The following is a 22,034-nucleotide window of genomic DNA, read 5'->3' on the forward strand; positions in this document are numbered from 1 at the left end:
TCCATCAGTTCAGTGACTTCCATCAGTTTATTTAAACACTGGCAACAACTATGTTCTACTTGTATTTAAATTCAAATGAGTTTAGTAGATTATAATAAGTGTAGGCCTTAACATTGACAATGTATTTTAAATTTAAAAAATAAACCTGTATTTAATTGAAACATTAAAAAATATTTTTTACATCCTTTTTTTTTTTTTTTTAAATCTATCCTAGTCAGGTTGGAGAGTATAGGGGGAGAAGTATTCATTCCAATGAAGGCAATCAGCAAGCAAAACAGGATGTGGATTTAGAGAGGGTGGGGGGGAAAGAAATGATGTCAAGGGAAGAGAGAGGATCTAGAGGGGGTTTGAATTATGGAGGGAGAAGGAGTGGGTGCAGAGAGAAGATAACTTCAAATGGTTTATCTAAGCAGCCAATTTATTTCTTTTTTGCTTATGCATCTATAGCTATGTGCCTCTTAAAATTGCCAAGGATGGGGAACACAGGGGTGGGAATGTAAATATCTAAAAGGTGGTAGAACAAGTAGAAAAAGAACAGGAAACCACTTGAAATTACTCTAGAATGCAGTGGTCAGTGTGTGGATGGGAGTTTCAAAGTGAAGGTACTTCATCTGGCTGGTAGATGCATAGAGGCATTAATGTGAGGTAAATAAGACCTAATCCACATTTCTGTTAGCTTTTCTGTTAACTGTCTTTTCCCTCTGTGTCATCTGAAGGAATCTTAATTCTTGTCTCTGTGTATTATTTAGGCAGCAATAAGGATATATATTAAAATGCAGCATTGTCCCTTCTTTGTGTTTTTTAATATTATGAATGTGTGGCTTTCTTTTTTGTAACCTGTGAACATATTCATTCACTTCTAATAAGAGTGTTGGTTTAAACTATTTTTTCTTTAATAGGTTACTCAGGCCACTGCAATCTGTCTTTATAGACAGATAAATAAATTTAATAGCATAAGGAGGAAAAAACAAAGATGTAGGAAACTAGCCTGTGAACAGAAAATCTCTACTGGTTACTAGCTATGTAAAATATAATGATGTTCACAAAACTAGTTTTGTAGAGGGTATGGGTCTGTGACACTTGTATAAGCAAAAGTGACTGCATAAGTCAAGTAACAGGGGGTAGCCTTGTTAGTCTGTATCTACAAAAACAACAAGGAGTCTGGTGGCACCTCCGAAGAAGTGAGGTTTTTACTCACGAAAGCTTATGCCCAAATAAATCTGTTAGTCTTTAAGGTGCCACCAGACTCCTTGTTGTTTTTGCATAAGGCAAAACTCTTTTCTCTCCCATCCTCATTAATTCTTGCCAGTCATGTAAAGCTACCCACAGTTTGGCATGAGGAGATACGGACTACATCATCTGTCCAATTCCCCTTGAATTTGCAACAGCAGAAGATGTGGAGGCTGCAGCTTTTGGAGCATCGGCATAGCTAAAAGACCGTGTCAGACTCTATTCTGCATCAGAATAGCATTTGTGAGTGCCACATACAACTAGGATACAACTCATTCTAGTAGAATGTCATAAAGTTCAACACTGTGCAGTCACAGCAGAACTACTATTATGATTGAAATATTTTGAATTCTCATGCCCAGATTTAAAATGTGTACAAATATGGGGCCAAATCTCTCCTACAGTCCAATGTGTAGACACACAGCATGGATGTCCTTGAACAGAATGTTGGTTATTATGTGCACCTCCTGTTATAGGAAAGATTTACATTCTTATATACACATTCAGTGCATTCTAGTCAAAAGAGCCAAGATAAACCCTTCATCAAAAAAAAAAAAAAAAAAAAGCATGGCTCTGGCATAACTGACTGAATTATGGCTGGTGTTCAAGGCTCCTATTAATGCATTCAGTAAAATGCCGTCTACAAAAATAAAAATTGGCTAGTGTACTGATTCATGTGGAAACAAATGTTTTTGGTAAGATTCAGTCTGGAACCCTATCTTCATGTCGAGAAGAGATTTTACATACATAACACAGGCATAAGGGCAACAGCCATAAAAGAGGTATGAAAATGGAATAAAGACTAAAATGTTATATGCTCTACTGAGGATTAAAGAAAAGACAACGTGGGTTATGTTTAATAATCTGTGCTGGAATCTTCATGTGGCAAATCGCTAAGTAATCAGTTAAAGGGAGCAAGTAAAGTACATTGATGGTATCTCTCTCAGTATTATTGTTGCATCATTTCTGGAAATGATTAATGAATTACTCATATGTCTGTATTTTATATTATATTTTTGTCAAAATAAAATTATTGCTCAGGTTTACGATTTTGTATTAATGGTCCCACTAGACAAATGATCACTCTCTCTTCTTTTCTGTATTTGCATTGGTTGAATATTCCCTCCCTCCTTGCATAACTGGATAGAAAGTGTATTGGAAGCTGCTATTCTTATTATGTGCAGAAATGGAAGTACTCAGGCTTCCCAAATCATGCCAAAATGTTACTTTTCATGAACAAAAGTTGTATTGTTTGCAATATTCACATACGTAGGAAAAAAATTGAGGACTTTGTTAGATGCCTTGTTTAGCCATCTTAAAATAAATGCTGTCTGAAACATTTTGTATCTTCTGTGATGTTACAAAATATGAAGGACCAAATTCACCCAGGGTGGAAAGGTATCATACTCTGTCTGTGGGTTATACTTACATGATGATGTGATATTTGTACACCACTCACTTCTGATTTCTCTCTGTAATCTTGCACATTCTCTTCAGAGAACAACTGTTAGCCAAATTCAACATGCTATCCTGTTGTTGTACAAGCAGAGGCCCGATGGAGCTGCACAGAAAATACAATTGGTGTCAGTTGCTTGATCTAAGATGGCTGCCAACTCATCCTCACTTCCAGCCATGGTTCCATACTCCAGCCATGGCTATGTAGATGATAGCTCTTCCACTCCCATGATGCTCTCTGTGTATTGTTTTTTGCTTGTTCAAAAAGAAAACAGTGCGACTTTCTGAATGTTTTCCAATGTTTAGGAAACTCATGTGTTTAAGTTAATGAGGCAGAAAATGCTAAGTTGGCTGCATGTCTGTTGCAATGGAACCCACAGGATGCACCTTCTAGGTATTTACCGGAGGTGGAGTGACAGTCTATGAAAGTAGTATGGGTGGATGCTTTGGACTTGTTTCTGTGCTCATGGAAATCAATGTTAAGATTCCCATTGACTTAAATGGAAATGGGATTGGGCCCTTTGCTAGAGTGGAAGCAAAGTCCCATGCTCCTCTAATGAGTGTACTGAATGGCTGAAGTATTTAGTTTCCACTCCCAGAGGGCAAATACTATGTCAGGCTGTTTGACTGATGAAGCTATGAAGCTTCTATTTCTCAAGAGCGATAACAGGATAGAGTAACAACGTTTGTGATTTTACCCAGGGACAAAGTAATCATTGATAATTCAGTTACAACGGTTATGCTGTTGTAAACCAGTGTGAATCTGTATCCTAGTTCATTCTAAATTCCATTCATTAGTGTTTGGAATTCAGTATTGCAATAATCAAATGTAATATTTGCATGGGGAGTTCTCAGGTTCGTACAGAAAATGCATGATGGTTTGTGATGTGTGTTGATGGAAGATTATTGTGATATCAAGTCATTCATGGAACAGGAGCTTGATGTCCTAATCAGCTCACATCATAAACTCCCAAGTAAAGCCTCTTAGCTATTTCCAAACAAAGATTAACACCATTTAAAAGAATTTAAAGAATAACAAACGGACAGACACTGAACAAACTTTAGAATAAATACTGAAATATATATATTTTTTAAATTAACAGTTAGGATGCTGGTTAATCTCCATACAGTGGACCTGATTATCCTCTCAATTATCTTTTTTTGTAATAGATGTAAGTCCTGAAGGGACCACTACGATCTAGTCTGACCTCTTGCAGAACAGAGATCACAAGACTTTCCTGAACTACACTATATAGTTTAGAAGAGCATTTTGTGACAAATATTGCAACATCATGTAGTATGGGGGGGGAGCATTATATTAAATTTTGAATGGTTTATGTTGGTCTGTGTCCTAATTCATAGGGGAGAGAGTCACCACAGTTTCCACAGGAACTAAAAAGAGTGGGGGTGATTACCCCTGAGATTGTAAATGACTCCAGAAGTTCCACCTCCTGGGGGTGGTTTGCATATATTGGGTCAGGCTGGGTTTTCCAGAGACTAGGAAACAAAGATAAACTTGAATGGACTCATGGCCTTCTTTCTGATCCATCAAACAGACATGAACTTCTGTTCAAGGGGAGCCCCAACCCTTGGGGAAGGGTTGGAAAGACTTTGGTCCATTAGCACCCCATAAGACTGATGGCTGTCTCTTGGTAAGTTTAGTGTTTAAATCTGTTTATTGTTTTTATAAGTTTTCCTCTGTAATGCTTTTACCTTAAGAATAAATGTGGTTGCTTAGAAAGAGCTGTATGGTAACTTGTAACTGCCGGTAATACACTATTCATAGTCCTTGGAGAGAAACCAAAACACAGGTGCTGGCCTTTAGACTGACTTGCTGGGGATGTCATACTGTAAAGCAGGGAGCAGTTCAGCCTCAGAACCCTGGTCAGGACGGAGGAGGACAAGAGTCCCTACCCAGAGATAGATGTCAGGTCTCCTCTTGGCACCTAATTGGGAACTCCTGGAGTGGACCACAGAGGGCAGAGGACACAGACACAGTTACCCTGAAACCATGATACATCCAATCTTGATTTTAAAAAGTTTTCAGTAATGGAAAATCCACCCACACTCTTGGTGAGTAGCTTTGACTGTTTAAAATAAAAATAAATAAACCTGCACCTTATTTCTTGTCTGAATTTGTCCAGCTTTAACTTCCAGCCCTTGAAGCTTGTTTGACTTTTGTTTGCTAGATTGAAGAGTCCTTTATTTATCAAATTTCTGTTTCCAATGTAGGTACTTACGGACTCTGATCAAGTTGCTTCTTAACCTTCTCTTTGTAAGCTAAACAAAGTGGGCTATTCAAGATTTTCACCGTAAGGCATGATTTCTAATACTTTATTCACTCTTGTGGCTTTTCTCTGAACTCTCCAATTTTTCAGCTTCCTTCTTGAATTGTGGACACCAGAACTGCACACAGTATTCCAGTAGTGATCATCATATCATGACAAACGCAAAGGTAAAATAAGCTCTCTACTTCCACTCATGATTCCACTGTTTGTACCTCAAAGGATCACATTAACACTTGACCACAGTGTCATGCTGGGAACTCATATTCAGGTAATTATCCATCATGACTCCCAAGTCTTTTTTCAGAGTCACTACTTCCCAGGATGAAGTCCACCATCCTGTAAGCCTGGCCTGCATTCTTTGTTTGCAGATTGATGACCTCACATTTGGCTGTATTAAAATGCATATTGGTTGCTCGCATCTAGCTTACCACGTGATCCGGATCGCTCTGTATTAATTACCTATCCTGCTCATTATATATCACTCCTCCAATCTTTGGTGAGCTTTTTCAAAACATTTGAATGCAAGTTATCGGCATCTGCTGATTTTAAAATGTCTAACTTTTGTACCTACTGTTTAACATTCTCCATTACTATTGTAATGCAAAGTACTTAGTCAAATATGTCACATGCCTTTTTTCCTAAATATGGAACATAAATATTTATTGAACACTTCTGCCTTTTCTGTATTTTGGAGAATTCTACCATTTTCATCTAGTAACGGACCAATATCATTGTTAGGATTTCATTTATTATTAGAATACTCAAACCACTGAGCTATCCATCTCCCACCCCGAAACCTCCTTCTGATTGTCCTTAATTCTGTTGATCGTACATTTGTCCTTGTGTCATTTTGCTTCCCTTATCAATTTTCTACAATTCATAGATTCCAATTTATATTAATTGCTGTCAACTTTCCCTTTTACCCATTTTATAGATGCCTTCATTTCCCCTCTAAGTCAGGCTGTTTGTTTAACGAGGCATAGCCTTCTTTCTTGATTGTAGCTTTTGGGACATCTAGTAACATGTTCTAAATTATCATTAACTTTTTCTATTTAAATTGTTTGTTCCAGCTGATTTGGCTTTGTGAAACTAGATTTTAGACCACCACATATATTACTGGATTGGACTTTTCTGTTTGCACATACCAAATGTGATCATTTTCAATGCTGAGAACAGAAGGACTAGATACTTCTAGCACTGTGAAATTCCTCCTGGTTTTCTTTTTTCCCTGGAAGTAACAATCTACCCACCTTCTTCTGTGTCCAGCGATGTAAAATGCCAGCTAGCTACAGTGTACTGGCTGCAGTGGAGTTACTCCTGATGCATACTAGTGGAAGTGAGAAGGGACTCAAGCACCATTTCTTCAATACTTTGGGGACTAGAAAGTTTCCAGGGGGTTGGAAGTGGCCACTGTTGGAATGAGTTCTGCTGTGATGTTCAGGTGAGAGGCTGTCACTAACTGTACCTCTGACACCTCCTGGTTTCTGAGTGCACTCGTTCAGGTCTGGGCCATCCCCTCTCTGTAGGCATGGAATCACACAATTCTCCTACTGTAATACTAGGCACTGGACTTTTGGGGTCAACTGTGATCACTTCAGCAGGCCTGATTTATCTTCAGATCCTGTAGTTTTGTTCCCTCGGAGAGCAATGACCGGGGTAACCGTGATCGGACAGCCTTTTTAAAGCACTTTAGAACCACAGCATTTAAGAGAAAACGGATCTTTAAATAATACACTAGTCTATATGCATGTTTGTCTCTCCCTAAGGCTACCATACTCTAGATACTGGAGAAGACACAGCTTCTTTAAACTCTCTTCCCAGAGCCCCCTGGACAGACTCAGACACACAGACACATCCTACCTACCTACCTAGTCCTTTCCTAAGAGGGTTCCCAGCCTGGCTGTCTCACTTTGGCTTGGAGCCTAGAAGTAGGTTATTGTCCTGTCAGTGTCCCCTCACATGGTTTGTTGGGAGGTTTTCTTGTGTCCAGCTATTGTGTTTCTTTCCTGCTTGTCTTTCCCACAGCCCCCTATTAAGCTAGATCAGTGGTTCTCAAAACTTATTTGATCAGGCCTCCCTTCTTTGCATCTGTAGTCATTTACATCCTCCCGACCCCGCAAGTATATATACCACCACCCAGGGCAGAGAGCAGTGGCTGCTGGCCAGCCGGCCAGCTCTGAAGGCAGCACCACACCAGCACAGAAGGGTGGCAATATGAAAAGTGATATTCATAAATATCACTTTTCACAGCAGACTTAACTCCCCATTACCACCCTTACTTCATTGCTGCTGCTGCCATCCTGGGACTGACAGCCAGAGCACCGCCAACTCCAGGTGAGGGATTAGGAGTGGGGGGAAGGAGAGCCTGAGCAGCGGGGCTACGGCTGTCCCCTTTATCCCTGTCTCAGAGGTACACACAGCCCTTCTGCACAAGCCCCAGCCACTCGGGACTGACAGCCAGAGCTCTTTTAAAAAACAAACAAACAGAAAACAAAAACATCCACACACAGCTTTTGCCTCCCTTGACACATTCCCACATATCAGACTTGGGAGGCCCACCCCCCTGGTTTGAAAACCACTGAGCTAGATCAATACATTCTACAGGAAAGTTTTATAATCCAGTATACAGGAACTTCACCTCACTGACCAAGTCACATACAGTGTTCAGAAAAGTATTACATCTCAGTATTTTTAGATTATCACAAAGCTGCTCCTCCTCTGTCACAGATGCATTCTAGCCATTGGCTAAAGAGCAGGTTAGAACTCCTGGGAGGGCCCAATCCTAACCTACTTGGTTTCCCTCATACCATAATGACAGCCTCTTCCAGATGGCTGCCAATTCCTGACCTAAGCCAAGAATGAGTAGAGGGAGATAACACTGGTGACTGCGTGTAGGAGAGAGCCTGGAACAGAACCTAATTCCCTGGGGGAAGGCAGGCTCAACTGTGAAAGGGGATGAAGGTAGGCAGGAAGCAAGAAGCTTTTCTTGCATATGCAGTGGAATTCTTCTGATGCTTACTGGGGAGGGTGGGTCTTATGGGAGGTGAGGGTGGTAAAAGTGGAAGAGAGAAGGAATTAGCAGGAATGAGGAGGTAGGTGGAACTCCAGCTAGGGTGGAAGAGGGAGAGAAGGATATGGATGGGAACTGGGTTTGTTCAACTTCAGTTGGTCAGTAAAAGAGCACTAAGAATGAGTAAACTAGTCTTTAGTATTCTAAGCAGTGAAAGCCCTATAGCAGCAGCAAATAAAGAGACCTTCTGGGACCAAAGAAAAACAATATTAATTTATGTGACCAAAAGTAGCTGCATCTCTCTGACCTTTAAATATGTGCACACTTACTCACTATTGCCAACTGTCATGATTTATAGTATACAGTGTTGTAACAGTGTTGTCCCAGGATATTAGAGACGTGGTGGGTGAGGGCAGGAGCGGCGCCAGGGTTTTTGGCGCCCTAGGCAGGGGTCCTTCCACACTCCCGGTTGTCGTCGGCAATTCTGTGGTGCGGGGGGGTCCTTTCGTGCTCCCGGTCTTCGGGGCACTTCAGCGGCAGGTCCCGGAGCAAGTGAAAGACCTGCCACAGAATTGCTGCCGAAGACCCGGAGCGCAGAAGGACCCCCCACCGCTGAATTGCCACCGAGGGCGGCAAAATGCGGCCCCCCCAAATCCTGGTGCCCTAGGCAACCGCCTAGGTCGGCTAAATGGAAGCGCCAGCCCTGGGTGAGGGAATATCTTTTATTGAACCAACTTTTCTTGGTGAGAGAGACAAGCTTACACAGAGCTTGGTCCAATAAATGATATTACCTCACCCACCATGTCTATGCTTTATAGTGTATTTCTGAATGTCCCAATTTCTGGAATCAAGAATTTCTAGGAGAATCGCAGCTTTCATTAAAAAAAAAAACAATAATAATATAAAAAAAGTTGTTAACCCTCCTGGTCATGAAGAAAAGCTAGAAAGCGTGAAGCAAGTGCACCCTAAAAACTCAGAAACCAGAAGGCAAATAAAAAGAACCTCACATTTATTATTTAAAAGAATAATAAGCCAATCATGATTTTGGAGATTCTGGCTCATGATTTTTAAATTCTTCCATTCGGCAACACTGTACCTTTTATTCTTTCAGGTGCTGCTTCATTCAAACAGCCCAGGATTGTATCCTCATCCATATTCTGGGCAGACCATTTCCTCCTCAAGGAAGAAATAAAAAACGTTCCCTGCTGCAACACAAGAAGAAAGCAACAACACAGTCTGAATTCACACACTTAAGACCCTGCAATTTCCAACCCTTACTTATAGAGAAGTCTTCTTAGCCAAGAGGCCATGACACAGAGAATTAGTAAGGCATTACAAACACACACTCACTACTGTCATAGAAAATACAGCACCATAACACACTCCTCCACTACACAGACCATCATGCTTCTCACACTTCCTGTCAAATCTCTCAACTGCCGTCTCACTACAATTTGGAGACACTGGAACTGCAAATCTGATCAGTTCCCTCAAACTTCTGTCTTTACAAATGAAAAGGACATCCAACCCACTGTGAGCATTCTGTTTGCAGCTTCTTATGGCTCCCATGCGATATGTCCTCACTCTGATTAGATCCTGCACTTGCAGGGCTGGATTTGATGATCTAATGCGTGTTTTCCAACTCTAACTTGTTTGATCCTCTCTTTGTACGCTTAACTGCCTAAGATACTCTCACATCTGGCCAGCACAATCAGTACATCTCCTTTGAGTCTGACTGCTAGCAGTTCTCCTTTCTGAACCCTTTCAAAGAAAAATTAAGAATTTATTTTCCAGTTGTTGTGCATGAATGCAAATAACCTTTCTTGCTCAACCAATCCTGAGTTCCCTATTGTGTGTAATTTCCATTAAAAAAAAAATCTCTGGGAATTTAGGAGTGGGCCCTATGGGCTATTCCAAAGAACCTGAGCTCAGGCATCTCAAGAGGATATAAACTATATTCTTGAGGTTATAGTATATAATACACTATTACCTCAAAATCCTTGCCCATATTTTTAATTAAACTACAGAGAAATAGCATACCATAGAAAGATAATTTGAACAATTAATTCCCTCAAGGATATGCTATGGTGCAACATCAACTCCAGGACATCTGTTTCTACTACAAAAAGATCTTACTTTCTCTAAAGGGATAATTAACACCAGTCTAAAAGGCTTACACACTGATAGAATAAAATGAGTAGAAAAGAAAGTAAACTTTCATGCACATTACCATATTACCCGCATAGAAAGGTCACCAAAAATATCTCAAGTTAGTATAAAACATATTTAGAATTCAGAAAGCAACAGAGGGTCCTGTGGCACCTTTAAGACTTAAAGGTGCCACAGGACCCTCTGTTGCTTTTTACAGATTCAGACTAACATGGCTACCCCTTTGATACTTAGAATTCAGAGAAACTCATGGGGTCTATTTTTGGACCTGTCAGTGACTCACTGTGAGACCTTATACAAGTTACTTGACTTGCCCAAAGTTACACAGAAAGTCTGTGGCAAAGTGGCTCAGTTTACTTAAAATGGGTATAATACCTTACCTATCACAAAGTAACAATTATTGCACATTTATAAAGTCCATGAGATGAAAAGTGCTATAAAAATTAAAAATATTATTTATTATACAATTATACCATGAACTATTTCAGTAGTGCCAACCCCAAGCATTCAAAAACCATGAGTCAACCCTAAAAATCTGAGGTTCACTTAAAAATCATGGTATTTTTAAAAATAATACATTCAGAGTTTTTTGCCTTCTGGTTCTTGAGCCATTAGGATACACATTATCAAACTTTGCTCTGAAACCATCAGGGCTAAAAACTAGTTTTTAAAATGAAAGCTGAGAGTCTCATGTAATCATGTCACTGCACTGAGCTGGGATTTTAAGAAGAAGAAGAAAAAAAAAATCTAGATTTTAGATGAGTTAGCAACATTGTATTTCCTCTTAACTAGGAATCCCTGGGGATGGAACAAACTTTTGCTATAGGCCTAAACTTTGCTTTACTTGGGAGCTCTGGCTTAAACAGAAATGGCTGGAATGTGGGTACAGTCCAGCAAAACCAGGATGTTACAAGAGTACTCTGTGTGTGTGTGTAGCTATTAGGGCTGTCAATTAATCGCAGTTAACTCATGCGATTAACTCAAAAAAATTAATCACAATTTATTGCAGTTTTAATCAAACTGTTAAACAATAGAATACCAATTGAAATTTATTAACTATTTTGGATGTTTTTCCTACCTTTTCAAATATTGATTTCAATTACAATACAGAATACCAGTATACAGTGCTCACTTTACAGTGAAAATATTTGGAATAAAAATAATATAAAAATCATAAACAAAAGAAATAGTATTTTTCAGTTCACCTCATACAAGTACTGTAGTGCAATCTCTTTATTGTGAAAGTGCAACTTACAAATGTGGGGTTTTGTTTGTTACATAACTGCACTCAAAAACAAAACAATGTAAACTTTAGAGCCTACAAGTCCACTCAGTCCTACTTCTTGGTCAGCCAATCACAAATTTATGGGAGATAATACTGCCCGCTTCTTATTTACAATGTTACCTGAAAGGGAGAACAGGCATTCGCATGACACTTTTGTAGCAAGGTATTTACATGCCAGATATGCTAAACATTCATATGCCCCTTCATGCTTTGGCCACCGTTCCATGCTGATGATGCTTGTTAAAAAATAATGCATTAATTAAATTTGTGACTGAACTCCTTTGGGGAGAATTGTATGTCTCCTGCTCTGTGTTTCACCTGTATTCTGCCATATATTTAATGTTATAGCAGTCTTGGATGATGACCCAGCATGTTGATCATTTTAAGAACATTTTCGCTGCAGATCTGACAAAATTGAAAGAAGGTATTAATGCGAGATTTCTAAAGACAGAACTTGACCCAAGGTTTAAGAATCTGAAGTGCCTTCCAAAAATCTGAGAGGAACGAGGTGTGGAGAATGCTTTCAGAATTCTTAAAAGAGCAACACTCCGATGCAGAAACTACAGAACTTGAACCAAAAAAAAAAAAAAAATCAACATTCCGCTTGTGTCATCTGACTCAGATGATGAAAATGAACATGCGTCAGTCTCCACTTCTTTGGATCGTTATTGAGCAGAAACTATCATCAGCATGGACGCATATCCTCTGGAATGGTGGTTGAAGCATGAAGGGACGTATGAATCTTTAGCACATCTGGCACGTAAATATCTTGCAATGCCAGCTACAACAGTGCCATGCAAATGCCTGTTCTCACTTTCAGATGACATTGTAAACAAGAAGTGGGCAGCATTGTCTCCTGCACATGTAAACAAATTTGTTTGAGCAATTGGCTGAACAAGAAGTAGGACTAAGTGGACTTGTAGGCTCTAAAGTTTGACATTGTTTTATTTTTGAAGGCAGGTCTTTTTTGTGTGCATAATTCTACATTTGTAAGTTCAACTTTCATGATGACTAGATTGCACTCTTAATACAGTACTTGTATTAAGCGAATTGAAGAATACTATTTCTTGTTTTTACAGTGCAAATATTTAGAATAAAAACTATAAAGTGAGCACTGTACACTTCATATTCTGTGTTGAAATTGAAATCAACGTATTTGAAAATGTGGAAAACATCCAAAAATATTTAAATAAATGGTATTCTATTATTGCTTAACAGCACGATTAACCATGCGATTAATTGTTGTAATCGCTTGACAGCCCCTAGTAGATAATATACATAGTGTTAGTTGCCAGAGAAGGTGACAGTAGATGGTGCTCAACAGGGTGCACCATGGTCCCTGGGGTTTCTAGGGCAATACACCTGGCATGCTGCAAATGGCAGAGCTCTGTGCTGCTCTCCCCAGTTTGCCCTGGGATCAGAGCTGCTGGGCGCACCGGGTAGCCCTGCAGGGGTGGGTCTACTGTCTCATACCCCTCCCCCAGAGCTGGGGATTAAGGGCGCAGGCCCAACTCAGTATGGGGGGCTCACGGGAGGGGCTGCACTTCCCCTTCTCTCTGGCACCATATCAGAGCCCCCTTCTCTGGCTAGTGGTCTAAGCCTGGGCCAGGAGACGGGACTTTTCCTCCTGCCTGACACCGATTGGCCAGTTGGTCCCTCGGCACCGCCCTACTGAAGCGCCATTGGACCTTCCCCTGTCCGTAACCGAGAATGGACGATTTCTATGGCGACCGGGACGCGTCCAGCCATTCCTACTTCTTGCCTTAGCGCCCCCCCCCCCCCCCCCCCCCCCCCCGCGAAACTCGGATAGACCCTGGCGGAGAGAAGCGGCGAGCTGCTTCCTTGTTCTCGCGAGAGGCTCAGCGGGGAACCCTAGCAACGGCGAGAGCGGAGTGTAAACAACCGACCCGGAGAGCCGGCCGGCGATGGAGGGGGAGGCGGCGGTGGCCGGAGCCGAGGGGCCCTTCTGCCTGCAGCGTATCCTCTCCCCGCGCCCCCTCAGCGGCTCCTGGGTCCTGGCTGGGCAGCGCTGGGGATAAGGGGGAGGGATGCTCGGGGGTGGTTTGCTGAGGGTTCACCCCGGGGGCTCCTCGCTCGGGGGGGAGGGGGGGCAGGAGGTTTCTGGGGGTTCACCCCGGGAGAGGGGGAGCCGGGGATCTTCACCCAGGGCAGGGGGGTATTGGGGGTTTCAGTCTCGCTTTGCGGGGTGGGCTGTCGGGCTCTGGCCTCTGGGGATTTTTGGAGAGTTTGATTCAACTGAGAACAAATCTCCATGAATATCAGGCACCACCCACCCTTGGTTTTGAGTCCAGGGCAAGTTCAAGCCGTGGGGTGGGGTGTGCTGGGGTCCCCTAGTTGTCTGCATGGATCAGTGCCTCTGCAGATATCCCCCCCCTCCCCCGCCTGAGCTCTGTCCAGGATTGGGGAAGGGGAAGGACCACCTCTGTGGCCCATTCAGACAGGCTTCTCAGTAGCATCTGCAGTAAAAGCTTCACTTGATGCCCATATTGTTGTATTTGCCAGGTTCAGACTTGCCCAGTGGGAGCCAGGCCAAAATCACGTAATTATGATAGGAAAAACCTGAGATTACCAATTTATTTTAACAACACTCTCCTACTTGCTGCTGGCTAATACAGACACCCCCCGACTTACACAATCGTTCCGTTCCGGAAAGCCTTGCGTAACTCAAATTTTGCATAAGTCAGAAACGTATACCTATACGTTATGCAAAAATTTCTGCAACTCAAAAATCCTATTTCTGGCTTATGGAACATTTTCCGTAAGTACAAATTTGCATAAGTCGGGTCTGGCGTAACCCGGGGAGCATCTGTAGTGAACTTCCCTGGGAACCCGGGGGGAATAAACCATAAGTTAGCACAGAATTTAATTTTTGTATTTGAACGAAGACAGCTAAGTCTCCAGCCCTCACGATTAAGAAGACCTTCTCGATGTGAACTGACTGTAGCTTGATGCAGAGCCATCTTGCTGGATCTAAAAACAGATGACTCCACTGCCACTGGTATGGAAACAGAAAAGTGAAATTGTCCTGATTCTTGTTAGTTTCACCTAGGGCCTCTGAATAGTAACAGTGGGAATGTCCATAGTCTTGTTTATTTCAGTGTGCTGCCAAGATCCACTGTTGTTGTTTAGAATCCCTGGGTGAAATTAACAAGAACCATAACAATGTCACTTTTCTGTTGCTACTTGGGAAAGCTGTGAGCAACAACTGAAGTACTGGAGCTGTTGCCTCTTACTCCTTTTTCTATTTGTCTTTCTGTAGCAAGCGTCTGGTAAGTTTTTTCCAAGCCTTTTCCATAAGGCACCAAATACCTATCAGAAGGTAACTCACAATTGTTTGTTCCTCCACTTGGCAATATTTGAACCACTGACTTAGAGTGAAAGGCTCTAATTCTGTCATCAAGGGCCTGAATTATCCAATCATTCCCTAAAGATCTATTTTTAATTCAGTAGTTTATACAAGTAATATAGGAATTTTAGATTGCAGTACAGCAATTTAGAATGTTTCTAAATGTCATAACTCAGAAATAAACCATCAGTTTAACTCCTTTTCAGTTATAAAAAGAGCAAAGACAAATTATAAGTTAGTGGTTTCAGGTTTATTTTGTTTTGTATATTTAGAGGCTGGCAATCAGGAGATCCGAGTTCTGTTCCCAACCTTGGAAGGGCTGGTCTTCACTACCCACCGGCATCGGTGGTAGAAAAATCGATCTCTTGGGGATCAATTTATCGCGTCTCATCGGGACGCGATAATCGATCCCCGAATCGACGCGCGTACTCCACCAGCCCGGGTAGGAGTAAGCGCCGTTGACGGGGGAGCCGCGGCGGTCGATTTGCTGCCGTCCTCACAGCGGGGTAAGTTGGATCAGATACGTCGAATTCAGCGACGCTATTCGCGTCGCTGAATTTGCATATTGGAAATCGATCCCCCCCGTAGTGTAGACGTAGCCTTTGTGACCCTATGTAATCCACTTCTCCGTGATTCAGTTTCTATTTTCTTAAAACAGAAATTCTTCAGTGCCCTGTGGCTAATAAAAGGCACTACATAAGAGTGTCTATATTATAAAAAGAAGAACAGGAGTACTTGTGGCACCTTAGAGACTAACAAATTTATTAGAGCATAAGCATCCAAAGAAGTGGGCTGTAGTCCACGAAAGCTTATGCTCTAATAAATTTGTTAGTCTCTAAGGTGCCACAAGTACTCCTGTTCTTCTTTTTGCAGATACAGACTAACACGGCTGCTACTCTGAAACCTAAATTATAAAAGACATTTAAAATAAAATGTGTAGACAATGTTTGCTCAAAAATGTAGCTGAATGAGGAATTTTGTCTTTAAAAGATTATTGTGCATCTGCAATACGATATTTGAAGAAAAATTTCAAGATTTTTAACATGAGGTTTTATTCCACATGCATAGCACCTGCAATAACACAGTAGTCTAGACCATAATGGCACATAAGGGCTATGAAGTCAGTAAAACACTTTTAAAAAACTAGCAGCAAACTACCCGTTTTGGAAGCACCTAAATCACCAAGAGCATTTGCATTAGTTTGAAATGTCTGGTGGGTATGACATAGTGACATTTCTATCCACATTGTAAAAGATTCTACAACTGTAGAATAGAATTGTCAATATGGAGAAAAATAAATGAAGTGTTGCACATATGTAAAACAATTTGACAAATCTGTCTCTCTCATTATACAATTAAGCTTCCAGTGAGAGAAATGTTTTTAGCCAAATTGCTGGATGCACAATATTGTATTTAAATTGTACCATATGAACATTCAAACCTCTATTTATTACTACAATATGACAGTACCAAAAGGCTGCTTAATTGATTACAGTGACATTATCCTGCTTTTTATTATTTGATAATTTATAAAATGATACTTAGTACATTTTTCAGCTTCCGAGTGCTTTGCAAACTTTAATTAAAGTATCATTCAGTTATGGTGCTAGTGAATTAATGGTAAATCATAATTGTTATAACCCAGCAAGGTAGGCAACTTATCATCCCCGTTCTATGGATAAGGGACTCTAAGGACCATACATTTAATCTGATTTGCCCAAGGCCCCACAACACGATAGTAGCAGGGCCAGAACTAGAACTCACACATTTGTGAGTCCCAGTCCCAGATGACTAGATCATACCTGCCTCAAATGTTACTTTTATTATACCTTTTGCTATAATTAAAGCAGCTACAGTTACATTGTGATTTCTATTATAAAACTTCGTGTAGCTTTCTGAAAAGTCCTTTGTGGCTGAAACCTGCTATTGTTAGTATCAGCTCTGTTATTTATTTTTTTAAAAAGCTGGAGCAAAATCCATTCATGATATGAAATTATTGGAGAGTGGGGAGAAAAGTGTTCCCAGCATATTAAGACTTTTTTGACTTATCAACCAATAGCTCAAAAGCATTTGTGGGGCAAGCCCTCTAAACCTCACATGTAAATTACTACCTCCCTTTGCTGTATGTATAACCGAGGCAAATTTAAAAATAACCCCTCTTCTTAAATGCTCATTTCCAATCAGCAAAAGATTTTTGTAACTTCAGCTAATGAAGCCTTGACCTTTGGCAATAACACAGTTAACTTTTTCCTTTGCTTGCCCCTCTCTCTCCAAATATATAGACACACATATATGGATAAAATATAATACAGCCAAGGACAATTTTCCAAATAAACCAGGGATTTTAGGAAGCACTGGCAGGTGTACAAATATCTGATTCACACACATAATCACAGTCAAGTACAAATACATAAGTAGCACACATACATTGGTCCCTCCTTTATAAAAAGTTGGTCCTTAGTATCCAGGCTGTGCAAATAGGACCTCACTTTTCAAAGTCTCATTCACAAGATACCTTCCCCAGACATAAAGTAGCAACATGGTCACTTTATGTACAGTGAAAGGATGAAGAGTGAATTGATCATAAAGTGTCTAGCTTTTAAAAAATGATTCTTAGACTACTTACCAAACTCAATCAACCAAAACTCCTGACCTCCCAAATCAATTCTGCCACCAGACTTCTGCTTTTGTTACTCCCCACCAACCTCCAGAGCAACTTAAAAAACCCAATGGTTTCCCTATTGTGCATTTTGCTCCCAGTAACTCTTCTCCCTGTCTCATCTTGTGAACACTAAAGCAGTTGCAGCCACTTAGCTCTTTCTGCCCCTCTAGCAGTTAGTGGTCCCTGGACCACTTTGCTGCCCAATTTTCCCCCCAACCCTCCAGTTAAGAGCATGAAAAGAACAAAGTTGGCTGATAATGTAAGGTCTCCAGCATTTGCCTTTGGGAGCGGGGAGCTGAGACTCAGGAGACAGACAGCTTCTAAACTCTTAGAAGGTTGGTCAGGCTCCTGTTCTTCAGGACAGCTCTTCAAAGTCCTGTCCAAAGAGCAACTGTTCTCAGCTACATTCTCCCTGCCCAACTCAATGGGCACGTGGGCTGTTGCTGGGACACTTTGCTAGAAGGAGATTGTAAAGCATTAATTGAAACACACACCTCTCAATCCTCCCATTAAAATCAGTTAATCCATTTTTTCCCTAATGTAACTAAAGGAGATATAAACCAACATAACAGAAGCTTCAGTGCTCAATTTACTGTTATTTTTCTCCAAAGTGTGGATCCACAGATGTGCATTTGCTATATCAGATCTCTAAATCTCATAAAAAATGGTTAGCTTTCTAAAAGGATGAAATTCACCCAGAGGCATAACAACAGTGAAAGTCCCCTGGTGCAATATAGCCACTGTGACTATGTACCTGAGAGTAGTGTTTGGCCTATTGTTTATATTAAGCACAGCAATTGGCATCTAGCTATAGCAGAGCAAATAGGTGGTATTTTAATGCTGTGCAATCCTGCAGTGAAAAGTTTGAGTGCTAAATTCTGTTCTTGAATGCAGCGACATGCCTTTCATTGGAGCTCTGTATAGGCATCCAAGAGCCAAAGTTAGCCCTAAATATATGAAATTTGGCCTTACATAGAACAGGGGAGAGGCTGATAAATACTGCTTTATGAATAACTGCTCTTTTTTAATGATCATATAAAAATTGTTTTAATTCTCATTGGAAAGCACCACATTTGTCAGCTGCTTTAGACTTGACAAAACATATAGAGGTTACCATTACAGAAGACTCAGAAGATGATTATCAGTATGAAGAGGTAATTTACTTAATAATAATATTGCCAATAATAATAATACCTTTTTCTTTTATAGTGCCTTTAATCAGTAGATCTCAAAACTTAGGAGATAGTCTTAAGAGAGATCTGTATTGTAGTATCCACCTTTTCTTTTATTTAAATGCACCAGTCACTAAGATATCTTAGTACCAAAGAAGTAAATCCTATTTTATGAAGCATACTTTAAAATATGCATGATATTCAGTGTATATTTTCACTTAATAAAAAGAACTAGTAACATTTGATTTATGTCTTATTTCCATTTAGATAATTTGTAAAAGGTAGCAGTAACTCAGTTTAGCTGATTTCAGCTTATTCATTATTTAAATATTTATATTATTATATAATATATCCTTCCTTTCTTGGATATTGTTTTCAGTATATTAATGTATTGGTCTTTGATATAAACAAAATCCTCTAACTAAAGCCTGTGCTTGATCTCTTTTTGAATTGTAGTTGTGTGAATACGTAAACCCCATACTGGTGAACAAAGTGTTAGTAGGAGCTGGAGAGTTCAATTAGCCCATCTTCCTGCACCTGGAGGGTGTGTCAGGGTTGATTTGTTATCAGACCCAGCTGGAGGAGCTGGGTTGGCTCATTAAGCAGGGAAGTGAAAACTACAAGAGGGGGTATATGTGTGAGGGATAGAGTTTTCTTAGCCCGGAAAAGGAATTATAGGGTAGCTGTAGGAGAAGAGCTAATTTTGTGCTTAGGATCAGAGAAGTAGCGCTTCTAAGGAAGTAGTATTGGTGGTGGATGTTCTATACCTGGATGCTGGAGGGAACCTAGTGGGATTAAAAGATCAAGTCTGGAGAGACAGAAGCTGCTTTAGTTAGGTTTGGTTTCTCTGGGATTTTCTGTGCTTTGTTGGTGAAGGCTGAGGGAAGCCTAGAAATTTCTGTCTGAGAGAAGTGGGACTGTAAAGGGATCTAGTATGAGCAGAAAATGCTATGGTGGTAATTAGCATGTATAGGATACTACTCATGTGAGACAGTGCCACCTCTCAAAGGGTGAGACTTCTAAGGGACCTGCCTGTAGGACCAAGTTGTGAGAAGATGACACCACTGTAGGACTGAAGCAATGGTTGGCAGAAGGTGCTAATGAGGAGAAACTATTATACTAGGCTGGGCCAGCAGTGAGTCCACTCTTCCCCAAATAATCTACTATGTCAGTCAGCAGGCTCTTATCCTAAGCCTGGTGAAATCTATGAGAATCTTTTCACTGAGCCTCGGCTCAAGTGCTGAGAGATCAGGGTTGAAAGTCCATCTCCAAAAAAGTCAATGAGAGTTTTGTCACTGATTTAAATAGGGCAAGGATACCACTCTGAGAGTGTGTGTGTTGTTTAAATAAATATTGTATACTTCAGCGCCAAGTAGAACAATAATGGGTTGTGTAATTATAACACCAAGCTTCTAATATGTCTACTAGCATAAGACTTTTTTTAATTACTGTATGCTGTTGGGAGTATAATATGCATAATACATTAAAATATGCATTGATGTGACTTCATTTATATTTTGGTTTAGGTTCCAGCAGATGATGATTTTAGTCTCCTAGAAGGTGATGAAGATCTGATAAAGGCTTTGCAGACAATACAGGAGCAGGCTGAAGATGCACAAATTATAGTAAGAGTTTTCAAAAAACTGTTAAGAATCCATCAGTAATCAAACTGATTTCTATTGGCTTAAAGTTTAGACATTGAACACTCTTAATTATTGAATATAAGTATGGATAGAACCTTTTACACTTCTTATGGCATAAATATCTAGAAACATTTAGATATGATGTAATTATGAGACCAAAGCTTAAATAAATTCACTTCCATCCACCCTGATATTTCTCTATTCACTGTTTGCCTGTCTTGTTATATATTTCATGCACTGCTCAATATTTTAAGGAAGAAAGTAGACTTAATTCACTAAAATGTGTTAGGATACTTTTCTCTAAATGGAATGAGTTAAATAAAATATTTAGGCCCTGATTCAGCCAAGTTCCATTGAAGCATGTGCTTTAATCACTGTTTAGCATGTGCTTAAATGCTTTGCTGAACAGGAGTAGAATTACTCACATGCTTTTATTAAAAAAACCAGAAAGTATATACTGGCTGCTTGGCTGAATGAGAGCTGTGATCAAATTATGACCTATTTAACAACTAGTGTTAATTTTAGATACTTTTACCTTCTACAGTTTGATTTTTTAAAACCGCAATAGAATACCATGTAGTGGTGTGATGGGATTGTGTTATGTTCACAGCACACATCCACATGTTAATTTTAAAAACATAAATACTCTTGTTGGAAGGCTGTAACATGACACTACTTTTTTTTTTTATTTTATTTTAAAGAATGCAAAATAACACCAAGAACCCCAAAATGGTGAGAGACAAAGCAGGGTGCTCACTAAAACAGAGAGGCCCAACTCAGCCCTCCCTACTGTAGGCTGGCTTTTAGCAAAACTTCTGCTGCTGCTAGGACCAGATCATATGCTTCCCTACACAGCCCGCCAGCTACCCACCTTTAGGTGGAACTAGGAAACTCCTTGAATTTGAATTGATCACAACTTGAACAGTTGTGGTTCCTTTTTTTTTTTTTTTTTTTTTTAAATGAAATGACTAGTTCTCAGTGACAACTGAGGGAAGACTTACTTTAGTGTGTGTGCGTGCGTGTAAGTAAACTCCTCAGTTCTGAGGTCAATATTAAACCTTGGATGAAAAAATCTGAAAATAAAAGGTACATCTGAAAGCAGATTCAGTTTTTAAAATATATGGTTTTTGAAGCATTGGAAATATTTGAAATTCTTCACAAATTTGCTGTAATTACATCTGACTATGCACCTTGACACTTAAAAAAATCCAGAACAATGGACAATGTTACTAGTCTAATCTTTTGACACTGTACAACTGCCTAATCTTTTAGCTGTTTCATAAGTGTTTCTCTATTGAATTGTAAGACTGCTACACAGGAACACTTGATATATGATGCACTTGGGGTGTGTATATATGCCCTGTATGAACACCTAAAGCTTCCTGCAGTTTTGATAGCAAAAAGCACCATGCCCATAGTTAGCCTCAAGTTCAATATGATTTTTGTTTTGTGTGTGTGTTCTAGCTAAAAGGTTTCTCTCTCTGCTTCTGGACTTGATATTGAGAGATTTAATACAATTTTCACTGTAAATCATAGTTTTTGCCAACAGCGTATGTCAATCATTTTCATTAGATGGTAGGATCTGTAGAGCAAAACAAAGGTACTTTTAATCACACTTGTTGGCCTTAATGCTTTCATAATTAAATGTTTACTGCATATTTTATGAGGCATATCTGCTAGGTTGTTCAGTGCTCATTTACTAGATAACCCAGGTGTTGAAGCAAGTGGTTTTGATGACTCAGCAAGTACTAGT

At 40.1% G+C, this 22,034-nt stretch overlaps 1 protein-coding gene across 1 annotated transcript in view; it reads left to right on the plus strand.

Moving 5' to 3' along the window:
- Positions 1-13,305: 13,305 nt before the first annotated feature.
- The window catches only part of SPAG16 (sperm associated antigen 16), a 757,728-nt gene continuing 748,999 nt past the window's right edge, over positions 13,306-22,034 (plus strand). The window contains exons 1-3 of the mRNA XM_034786388.1: positions 13,306-13,414; positions 18,574-18,620; positions 20,165-20,263. Of these exons, the coding sequence (XP_034642279.1) occupies positions 13,363-13,414; positions 18,574-18,620; positions 20,165-20,263 (198 nt within the window). The 5' untranslated portion in view covers positions 13,306-13,362. The remainder of the gene's footprint in view (positions 13,415-18,573; positions 18,621-20,164; positions 20,264-22,034) is intronic.

This window comes from Trachemys scripta, chromosome 11 (assembly GCF_013100865.1).
Source record: "Trachemys scripta elegans isolate TJP31775 chromosome 11, CAS_Tse_1.0, whole genome shotgun sequence".
Lineage (NCBI taxonomy): Eukaryota > Metazoa > Chordata > Testudines > Emydidae > Trachemys > Trachemys scripta.